At 36.9% G+C, this 11,980-nt stretch overlaps 1 protein-coding gene across 4 annotated transcripts in view; it reads left to right on the top strand.

Annotated features, from left to right (window-relative positions):
- Positions 1 to 239: 239 nt before the first annotated feature.
- TRAK1 (trafficking kinesin protein 1) overlaps positions 240 to 11,980 on the top strand; it is a 353,264-nt gene continuing 341,523 nt past the window's right edge. For all 4 annotated transcript variants that reach the window (XM_053714340.1, XM_053714338.1, XM_053714342.1 and 1 more), the window contains exons 1-2: positions 240 to 342; positions 1,796 to 1,990. In XM_053714340.1, the coding sequence (XP_053570315.1) occupies positions 339 to 342; positions 1,796 to 1,990 (199 nt within the window). In that variant the 5' untranslated portion in view covers positions 240 to 338. The remainder of the gene's footprint in view (positions 343 to 1,795; positions 1,991 to 11,980) is intronic.

Genomic DNA, 11,980 nt, shown 5'->3' with positions numbered 1-11,980 from the left:
CCCCCTTATGTTAAATAAGTTTCATTTGTAAAAAGGCTTCTAAAAGCTGCCTTCTTGAAGCTCAGTGGTCTAACAATCTACCCTTCAGACAGCGAAACGGGCTGGCAACATTCAAAAGGGCAGCCATTTTTAGTTGAACTAAAGTGGTGCCTCGGCCAGGCCCTGTCAGTGATCCTGCTTTGTTCAATCTATGTTTAGTCAGGAAATTCATAACCCCATGTGACATCTAGACTGGACGCCCACATCACTGCCTGCATGTGTCTCTCCAGAGCGTGTAGTGAATATGACAGTTACAGGAAAAATGTGACCAGCCAGGAGGGGCAAGGAATAGACACAAAATGAGTGAGTAGAAAATCAGTGTTAAGTTACAGTTTTTGCTAGAATTATAAAGCTGCATAATGTTAATCTTAATCAAAGTTTTCATTAACTCTCCGAGGAGCTAAAGTTTAATTTTACTGCTTCCAAAAACAAGTTATACTTTGCTGGTACAGTCAGTCCGAAATGTTTTGTTTCTGTTTCTAAATTAGATGAAATGAAAGATTATATTGTGCAACAAGAATGCTAAACACAGCAATGGACAATAATAATTTTTTTTATATTTCTGTCTTACATCTTTTATTATCCTATGGTTTTTATATGTTTACAAAGGTTTGTTTTTATTAAAATCACTATTAACCCTCTATATATACATCTATAGAAAGTATTTTCATTATTTGTTTTCCTTTTTCTATGTAATTTACTTCTGAAAAGTTGTTTTTTACCTCTCCCGCCCTCCAGGGGATTCAGAACCTTGACCTAACTATATGCTACACAATGAGTGCTTGGTCTTATCAAGAGCTCATTAAAGCAACAGTGTATTAATATAAATATATAATATTTATTTGTGTGTGAAATAGCTGTTTTGTGAAACCAAAATCCATTAAAATGGACTGAGCTTTCAGGGAGAACAAATTTCATTATTGTATCACTCTATAAAAATACAAAAGCTTCCTTATATTATAACTATCTAAGATAACAAAAGAAAACAAGCATCTCTGGTCTACCACAACAATGAACATGATTTCTTAAAACTTTTCCCGTTTGCATAACTTTTCAATACCTGTGCTTAATTAATGAAATGTTCAGTGTAGGTGGGGAATACAACAGACAAAAGCATATATTTCAGATGACAAAATAATACTAAAGGAGCTATTTGTAAATAATATAATACATTCCAGCAGGTAAACCGGATCATTGGGAACACATTAAAAGGGAGAAAATGTTACAGTACACTTTCTCTTTAATGACCCTAATTGGCCACAGCACAATTATTTAACATGTTCACAGCCAGTTCTAGTGTGAATCAGCACAATCCCTAGTGCTGCATGACCGCAAATAAGATTACCAGACTGCAGGCCGCTCTATTTAAAATGCATGATTAAAAATTTGGCAAAAGTACGTTCCCTGCCTTATGCTCTGCAAGTATACAGTTACAGTAGCAAACGTAAGCTGATTGTAAATTCTTGGCTGAAGAGCTGCTTGGCATTGCAGTTATACGTTTATTTATAAATAATCTATAAAGCTGCGGTCTGGCCTGACTGCGCCTTTTATGCTTTAAGCTAATGAAAAAAAAAGGTGAACAGGGGAAAGTGAGCCGTATCTTTTGTCATCGTTGGTTGGTCTCAGCAGTGACCTGTGATGACTTTTCAGAAGCAAACGTTGTGTATTGCACTACCTGTGGATTACAATCCAGTTCTGTAATGAAGATGAGGTTTAGGACATTTCCTAAGATAACAAATATTTGTGTATTTTTCAGATGTGTGCAACAGTACTGATCTTCCAGAAGTTGAAATCATCAGTTTGCTGGAGGAGCAGTTGCCCCATTACAAGTTAAGAGCCGATACCATCTATGGGTATGACCACGACGACTGGCTTCAGACACCTCTCATTTCCCCAGATGCCAACATTGACCTGACTACTGAACAGATTGAAGAGACCTTGAAATATTTCCGTAAGTAATTTCTTTTTTATCTCTAGAGAGGCTTGAACTGCAGGGTTAGAAATAGATAATTTTATTAGAAAATCACTGCACTATGTTAATCAGGTTAAAGGGAGGTTTCCATATTCTATATCATTTGAAAATGATGCAGCATATCTGTAAAACGCTGACTAGACAATATCACATACATATCTCTATGTAAAAAGGGAGTTGTTTTACTTAAAAAATTCCTCAGCTCACCAGACTAAGTGCTAAGTGAACAGTTTTACTTCAACAACTCAGTCATCTGCATACCTAGAAGCAGTAATGTTTTCACTTTCTGCAATTAGATATTTTTTTTTTGTGAAAGGCTAAGGGGCGGGGTTTGCGAAAACTCCTGAGATCCAGTCATAAGTCAATGCGCTGCCGCTTTGCAGTGCTGCTCTGCAGTTGACTGTTCTTTTTAAACAGCGCTTCACTCGGGCTGCACTGTGTTAAAGGGACATAATACTCATATGCTAAATCACTTGAAACTGATGTAGTATAACTGTAAAAAGCTGACAGGAAAATATCACCTGAGCATCTCTATGTAAAAAAGGAAGATATTTTACCTCACAATTTCCTCAGCTCAGCAGAGTTAGTTCTGTGTAAAAAGTTATACTCGGCTGCTCCCAGCTGCAGGTAAAAAAAAAAATGAAGAAATGAACAGCAGCCAATCAGCATCAGTAGTGCTGAGGTCATGAACTCTTTTTACTGTGATCTCATGAGATTTGACTTAACTCTCATGAGATTTCATAGTAACCTGAATAGGGAAATAATATGAGAGTGCACGAGGCTCATCCCCTAAGCTGTCCCAGGACAGACATACTAATAATGCTGCTTAGAAATCCTTTACAATGGGAGGTGGCTACTGAGGAACTTTTGAGGTAAAATATCTTTCTTTTTTACATAGAGATGTTCAGGTGATATTTTCTAGTCAGCTTTTTACAGCTATACTGCATCACTTTGAAGTGTTTAAACATTTGGGTATTATGGCCCTTTAAGGAAAACTTACACAATGCAGCCAGAGCACAGTGCTGTTTGCAGTCTAATGTTGAGCCGCACTGCAAAGTGAAACCAATAACAGTTCCTGCATGTGTCTAGTACTTTCTGCAATCACAAAAGCAAAAGTTTTCCTGTCTATTCCAATAAAGAGTAATCACACTTACTTTCTGCAGACAGGCTGCATTTTTTGAGATGACATCTCGGATCATAGCTTGTTCTCCTTTGGGGTCTGCATGGTAAAAAAAAAAAAACAGCCATTCAGCATTGTCCGTGATCAGTTCACACTTTGATTACTTTGATCTTGTGGGAATTTACAATGATCTTGTGAGATTTCATAGTCTACTTCATTAAAATGAGTAATAAAATAAAGTGACCGTGCTTGCACAGGCCAGATGCATTCTTCCTTGCAAGTCCCAGGACAAGCATCATGAGTAGATGCTACTGAGAACATTGTGAAGTAAAGTATCTACCTTTTTAACACATATGTTCATGTGATATTTTCTAGTCAGCTTTTTACAGATATGTTCAAGTGATTCAGCAATTGGGTAATGTCTCTTTAAGAAAGCCTTTGATATATTTATGTCTTTATAAATGGTGTCTTGTATTTTGTAATCTAATTCTTTATTGATATTTTATAAAGTTTGGAAGCCACTGGTCTAAAATATGTTGTTATAGAAAATCTATTTTTTTTTTCAAAGGGACATTAAAGAAAAATGTAAACTACCCCCCACGTGAATTAAATAAAATTGTAATATATATTCATCATTTATTTTGCCTACTTTTGCTGTAATAAAATTCTGAAATTGTTATTGTTGCACACCTTCCATTATATCTAAATTTATCTGACCTTGTTACATACTGTACAACAATTAGTTAGCACAGAGGTCACGCTCATTTATATCTGTCCCTAACATTTATATCTGTCCCTAACTTCCTACAGAAGTGACAGCTTTTCAAGGGGTGTATTCCTGAACTGCTCTTGATCTGCAAAACTTTCTGCATTATGCTAGCCAAATGACAGTGTTAAACTATTTTAAATAAATTTAAAAAAAGTTTGATCCCTTTAAAATTATTAAATTTACATTCTTGAAATTCGTACTGAAATTAACAGGACATTAAAGTGATGGTAAATTTCCGACTTTAAGAATGTTATGAGGAAAAGTATATTAGTGTACAAGAAAAACAGCATAATTATTAAAATATATATATATATATATATATATATATATATATATATAATCGTATCAAGTGCACTCACTTAGTCAGCAAACGTCCACCGGGGTGCTGTGTGTTATAGTATACACATCCAATATATCAAAAGATAAACACAGCACTCACTGGATTTAGAAAAAGTTAAAACATTACTTTTATTTTCGTCACACTAAAACAAAATATTCCCCAAACATTTCAGAGCCAGACTGGCACATTTCTCAATGGGACATCAGAATGTGAATAGCGGTATACAGTGCACATATCTCTCACCCCTATTTATACCCCAATCAATCCGCGTTTCCGTTCACCAGAGCCAATAGTCTGTCTCTTACTTCCGGTGCACGCTCGCCTACATGTACACAATACTGCTTGGCTAATTAGCATAGCCAATCAAAGCGTGTCACGTGACAATTACGTCACCGATAGACAGGGCCAAAGAGAGACATGAATACCCGGCTCAAGCGTTTGTATTTAAAAACATAACTAAATCAATAGCTGGGATAATTAAAAACCTATATCTTTATACATCATCAAATATTTAAATATTTAAACTACATCTATATTATAATACAAGATTTATAATCCTACTTGGTATCTTCTGTTCCTCCGTCCCCCTTCATTTCCTCTTTTTGATGGGCTGTGACATAGAGAGCAGTCCTACCCATTTTCTACATAGACTTCCTAAGGGCTTTCAAAGGGCTGGACTTCAACTGTCATATGACAGACTCACTGATTGGATGTTCATTGGAATTGTCATTTAAAAAAAAATAATTCATCCCAGTAAGCCGGCATAACATTGTAATAGAAGCATTACTATAGATAGACATGGAAAGATTGAAAAGAAAAAAATAAATATACTTTTTTAATGACAAAGATTACAAATATATAGCATTTGATTAGCTAAAGTTTACCATCACTTTAAATAACTCTTCCTCTCTTGATTTTGTATTTAAAAAAAAAAAATGCTTTGTCCCACCCTCCTTTGGGTAACAAAAAAAGCAAAGCCTACATACATAGGTTTATAAAATGCATAAAGCAGTTTGTTTGCAGCATTTACAGGTTACAGAATTTGCTATTTGGCCTCACTAGGGAGTTTTAGACAATTCAAAAATGTTACACAGATGCAAGAATCCTTTTAAATATGGACCAGTAGTGGACCTACTAACTCAGTAGTAAGTAATAGCAATACAATACATGCTGCTAGGTATTATGATTTGGGGGATAGATGGACGTACTGACCTGCAACCTGCACTAATAAAAGGTTCCCCTGTACAAGGATTGTACATATTATGCACTTGTCTATCTATAGAGTGGCTGCTATGGGACCCCTAGCACTTGGGCCCTGGTGCAGCTGCGCATGCTGCACCAATAGTAGTTCCACCCCTAATACGGACATAAAAAATATTTGGAATATGTAATATAAAACTACTTGTTACTATTAATGGTTAAAGTGATATAAATGTGTAAAATGGAAATGCTCTTATATGTTAGAGCGTTTTATTATTTTATAATTGCACCATTGCTTGCATGTAACTATGTGTTTTAACTCCTGTAAATGTATTTCCTTCTAAATACAGGGAGAGTCCATAGCTGCATTCATTACTTTTGGGAATACAGAACCTGGCCACCAGGAGACTGCAAAGACATCCCAGCCAAAGGCTTAAAGGGACATGAAACCCAATTGATTTATTTCATGATTCAGATAGAGAATACAATTTTAAACAACTTTCTAATTTACTTCTATTATCTAATTTGTTTCATTCTCTTGGTATAATTTGTTGACGGAGCAGCAATGCACTAATGGTTTCTAACTGAGCTCATGGGTGAGCCAATCACAATCAATATATATATATGCAGCCACCAATCAACAGCTAGAACCTAGGTTTTCTGCTACTCCTGAGCTTGCCTAGATAAACCTTTCAGCAAAGGATAGCAAGAGAAGGAAGCAAATTAAATAATAGAAGTGAACTGGAAAGTTGTTTAAAATTGTATTCTCTATCTGAATCATGAAAGAAAATGTTTGGGTTTCATGTCCCTTTAAATACCTCCCCCACTTCCCTCATCCCCCAGTCATTCTTTGCCTTTTGTCACAGGAAGTTGGAAGAGAAGTGTCGGAAGATTACAGAGTAGTTCCTTATGGAGGGTAGTATTCTTTGAGATGGGACTGGAGTTTTAAGTAGTCTTGTCAGCCTCTCAGTGAGAGCATTGATGAAAGAGTCTGGAGATGCAGGGAGAATCTTTCTGCGAAACCATCCCGACTCCTATTAACAGCTCCATAAGCAATCTGCGTTGACGAGTTTCTCTGCCTGCTTTTCTTCACTCAAGTCCATGTCAGAAGCGCTGATACAATCTGTCAAACTTGAAGGACTGTATTGCTGTTCCACGGCATAGATACCGGCAAGATTGTTTCAATTTTTACATACTTGTAACGTTAGAAGACAGGGTCTCAGTGGGACTCCTTTATCTTTATGGAATCAAGGGTTAATATCTCCGGAGGGGGATTATTGAACAGTGGGGGCTTTATTCATGTTTGTTATGTAATTTTGACTGCTTATATGTATGTGATGTTTGGAGCTCATAGACTTTTACGGAACACACAGTTTTTCGAGCTGCCCAGTTTTATGAACTGGCGCACTTTTCTTAGCGGGAGTGAATCCTGCACGTTGCACTAAGTGACTGGGTGAGGTCACGTTTTTGTTTCCCATTATTGTATTCCTGACCGTGCGACTGCGGAGAGGATCCGTTTTTCTCTACCTGTCTGGGTCATAGGAGGTGGTGAGTGCCCCAACCATTGGGGGTAAAAGGTGCCAGTTGTTTTTTTACCATAATCTACTTCTGGTTGCTCCTCTTTTTGGTGGTTCTGGTTTATCCATCGCCTGCTAGGAGTTTTAAGGAGTCTCTCCTCTTCTTTCCAGTTGGTTTTGGAATGAAGTTCCTGGGGTAGGTTCCAGGGTGGTTCTTGAATCCGATTTTCAGACAGGAAGTCTCCTAGGCCTTTTGAGTTTAAAAACTCTATAGGCTTGCCCTGTTGTTTCTCTTCAGTCCTTTGTTGGTACTGTGGGTGGCTGATGTTTATCAGTCTGTTTTTTTTTTGGCAGGGCATGTTACCATCTATCTCCAGAATCTCATGGGTTTCTGGTTGGTCTGCTTCGGTCGCCAGTATTCGGTTTATTTATTTCCTATTTTGGGAAACTTACCTTTGGTCTACTGGCACAGTTGTCTTATCACTTCCATGGAAGTGGGAGAGTGTCTTTTGGGATTCTTTCTGTTTTTTCTTAAGAATCTTCGGTCATTCTTTCTACTCTGAGGACCTGGTTTTTCCAGTTGGGTTCTTTCTGAAGTAGATCTTTTTTCTGACTCAGAGTTCAGCAAGAGGGTTGAGGGACTCTCTTTTGGTGAGTCCTTTGGACGGATTGGTATCTTTGAGATCCGATCTAGGTTCTCTGGGCGTTCATGCCCACCTAGTCTTGGGGATTGTGGTCATGGATTCTTGATTAGATCTCTGGATCTTTTCGGTGCTGGGGAAGTTTAGTCTTCCTTGTTCCCTTCGACTATGTCTCTTTTTCGGGTTTAACTCAAGTTCTGTCAGGGGCAGGTATTAGGGTACCTTATTGCTCCTTTTTTTGTGCTGCGACTCGTTTTCGTGGTTGGTCTTCTCCATTATGTGTGCTCCTTATCTTTGCTCTTGGTGTCTTGATGTATTCTGACAGGGGTTTTCGGACGGGTGTCAGTCCTTTCCTCAGTGTGTTGCTAGTCCATTGTTTTACTTTTTGGATTGCCGACCTTCCCTCCCTGTTTTGGTAGGGTGGTGTCGGTTCTCTCTGATTTATCTCTTCTTGAAGTCCTCTCTGGCCCTTCCAGGGTGTCCTGGAGAAAGAGGATCTTAGGACAGCTAGTGCTTAGCCTAAGGGTTAGCCTGGCAGTCTAACAGATGTGCGGTTACGGGTGGTCTTATCCGTCGCTTTTGCCCTGGATATGTGGGCTCCTAAGCAGAACCAGACAGCTGTTTCTGTTCTGTTCCTGAGGTTGTGAACTCTTGGTGTTCTTTTCCTTTACTACAATGCAGCCTGAGGTCAGGCAGTTGTGTTCAAAATTTTGTACTTCAGGATACTAGACTTCTTGTTTAGAGTTGCATCGGTTTCGATGCAGATGATGGTCCTTGAAATTGTCTATTCATTGACCTGTTACATTTCTGCAATATCTCTCAAGGTCCCAGTATCTCTTGCAGTCGGGTAATCCGCCTTCTATGGGTCTTCTTTCTAAGGAGTCTTTTTTTCTTCGGGCTCTGCATGGGGATTCTCTCCCTTTTTCTCTGGGATCGTACCTCAAGGTCCTTTCAGACATCTTTAGCATTTGTTTCTGTGTTCTTTCCTCTGGAAGTGTACGGTGTGGGGAGTCCTGGTTGTACTCCTTGTTGTGTTTGTGGAGGAGTGTTTCTTCTCCTGATCTCATAGTCAGGGGGACTCTCGTCTCCTCAGAGGTTTGTGTGCTTCTTTTGGGACCAGTGTTTTTGTTTGGTCTCTGACGTGGACTCTTACGGTCCTAATTGTGGGAAGAGAAGAAAAAGTGATTGGGATAGCGCTGCGCAGCTGCGAGTCTTATAAAGTAAAATAAATATATGTTAATTTGGATCGATTTTTATCTGAATATGAGGGTGTCTCTGTTTTGGGTTGTCCAATTTTGGGATTACTATTTTGATATATAAGGATCCCCGGTTTGTTTTGATCATATAACCGGGATGATAGAGTAATTTCTATATTTTTAAAATAGTCTTATGTCCTATGTTTTTTATATATATGTATCTTATAGATATTATTATAAAATATGATGTAAAAGAAGAGAGAGGAGCAAGTGCTTTAAGATATATGTATTTTATTCCTATACAGATAAGGTTCTTATCGTAAAATAGTTAACAATAAAATCTAACACATAGATGCCGGCATCTAGATTTAAAACCACATTAAAACAGTTTATTTGGAATTTATACTTGTTATATTCTATCAGTATTACTGCTGGTTTTGAACTATAACCGTGGTTTTATGAAATCAGCTCTGATTGGCAACATCTGATAAACAACAAAAAGTTTCTATTCCTTGACATACATGTATCGTATATTTTGTTTGTTACAATTATAATTTTTCGGTGCAGATCTAGTTTTACAATATATTAGCTAGATGAGTGTGAATACCACGTATTTTTACTTAGACATTGATATTCCAGGTCTACAGTAGTCTGTCACAGCGGTAAATGGTAGTAAGTGGATTTATCTGTCATATATACGTGTATAAGCAGATTGTCTCTTGTTATAAAAACCTTGGTATATTGTCCATATTCTGGATCTCCTCCGTTAAAGTTGTGACCGGCCGGTCTTTTGGTGAAGTAGTTCCGTATGTTCTTTTTTCTTTTGGTTTGGTTAAAATCCGGGTTCTTCAGGTATTTCCTGATCCAATTGTGGATTTTCTCCTTGTGTCTGTGTAACTCTTGAGCCAGGTGATTGAGGCTGGAGCGGTTACTGGATCCTTGGATAGGAATTACACATATGGAGTCTGTCCCTAGAAAGTGGGATATGGCTCGATGTACCTATCCTAGCCAGCCCGAACACGAGAAAGACCTCTCACCTGCTGGGTTCTGTGTTTAGATATCCTGTGACTGTCAGCAATCTCTACGCGTTTCAGCCTGGGGCCTTTATCAAGATGCTTGTGTGCTGTGCAGTCTGGATTTAAATATCGTGTCCATCTTCCTGATTGGATCTTGTTCTTGACCAATCCCTATTGTTTATTTGTTGTTCCTCCTCCTGGAAGGTTGTCTCTTATTCCTCTCTTTGTGTTGTTAATATAAGGTTATCTGTCCTTTATGCATCCTGACCCGTTGTTATTACATTTCAAACTTATTAGTTCATCTGTGAGCGCATATGGGTAGTTGTGTATCGTTTCTTACGATAAAGGTAAAAATAGAGATAAAGATGAAGATAAAATAAAAATAAAAACATAGTTCTCAAGCCTATGCTCCACTCTTCCTTAAGTGTTTTTTTGGGGGGACCTTTATTCTTTATCAACTTATATCGTTTGTTTGTTTATATTCCTATGTTTTAAGTGAAAATAAATCATATTGTGGTCTCAATCGTGTGTTATTGTGCTCTCGCTTTAATTTGCAAGAGGTAATAGTCCTGATCAGTGTTTTATGTGTCAAGTGTTAGTTTATAAATCTTATACAGATAACTGCCTGTATTCAGAATCTTATATAAACCCTTTTCTTACATAGTTGTGAAATAAATTTTCTAGGTTTTAAAATGTGAATTTTATAAGACCATTGTTTATCTATGTGTTTAACATCTTAATTCTATTGGTTTTTAGGGGAAAATTTCGTGAATAGGTCTACTCCATAGTTTTGTGGAATTTTTTCATGTATTAGAGTTTCTTAGTGAGGAATGTGATAAATATTATTAGAGGACGTTCATTACTTTACCTATGTGTTTAACATGTGTCTATATATTATTCGTGCAAGAAATTTTTTTGGGTGTGTGCTTTTAGTGTTTGTTCGTGACTGTTTTGGTATAATTTAAACTTCTGTAATATCTTTCTTGCCAGTGAGTATAATGTGATAAAAAGTTATATATACAATGCAATCTGTGTCTTTTATTATCACAGTTATATTAATGTATTCAGATCCATTTCTGAGTTTAATCCAAATGGGTGTAATGTTTTGAAATTGAAGATACATTCTGCTTCCTTTTTGAGGAGGAGTGTATTCATATTCCCCCCCCCTTATTCCCAGATGTAGTTTTTTGATACCCCAGTATTTGAAATCTTTTAAATTACTGGAGCGTTTTTCTTTAAAATGTGAGTACAGTATTGTGTCTGTTGCTTCGTGTTCTATTTTTAGAATATGTTCTCGTATTCTATCTTTTACAGTTCTACTTGTTTGTCCAAAATATAGTAGGTTACATGTACATTTTATGCAATAGATGACATTCCTGTCTGTGCATCTTATTAGTTGATTTATTTTTAGACAGAAATTTGAATTGGATGATCTTATTTCCTTTCTTTTTTCACTGTATTTACAAGATTTACAGGATATACAGGGGAAGAAACCTTTTAGTTTATTTCCATTTAGGTCTCCGTCAACAGTGTTGTTTCTTTCTCTATACTCACTCGGTGATAATATCATTTTGAGGTTTTTGGCCCTTTTGAAGATTATGTCTGGTTGCTTTCTTACCCTTTTCCCTAAGATTTGATCTTGTTTTATTAGATGCCAATTCCTTTTCAGAATTTTTCTTATTTCAAAGTGTTGGCTACTGTATTCGGTTATGAAGGGTATAAAGAAATCATCAATTTCTCTTTCTTCTTTGTTTTTCTTTATTAATAGAGACTCTCTATCTACTGTTGACACTTCCTGTCTTATCTTTTCTACAGTGTCTTTATTATACCCCTTCTCTATGAATCTAGATGTAAGTATATCAGATTGAGATTGGTAACTTTCGAGTGTGGAGCAGTTTTTCCTTACTCGTAGATATTGTCCTTTTGGGATATTAGATTTCCACTGTTTGAGGTGGCAACTTTCTGCATGTATATAATTGTTTGCATCTATAGTTTTAAAGTAGTTTTTGGTATTGATTTGAAGGTTGTTAATTTCAATTTCAATGTCTAAAAAGTGTATTTTCCATCTACTATATTCATGCGTGAACGTGATACCAAGACTATTGGTATTGAGGTCTATAATAAATGTGTCCAGTAGTTCTGTGTCTCCTTGCCAGATGATAAATATATC

This window comes from Bombina bombina, chromosome 5 (genome assembly GCF_027579735.1).
Source record: "Bombina bombina isolate aBomBom1 chromosome 5, aBomBom1.pri, whole genome shotgun sequence".
In the NCBI taxonomy this organism is placed as follows: domain Eukaryota; kingdom Metazoa; phylum Chordata; class Amphibia; order Anura; family Bombinatoridae; genus Bombina; species Bombina bombina.
The sequence above is the reverse complement of the archived record's forward strand: the minus strand, read 5'-3'. Positions and strand labels throughout refer to the sequence as shown.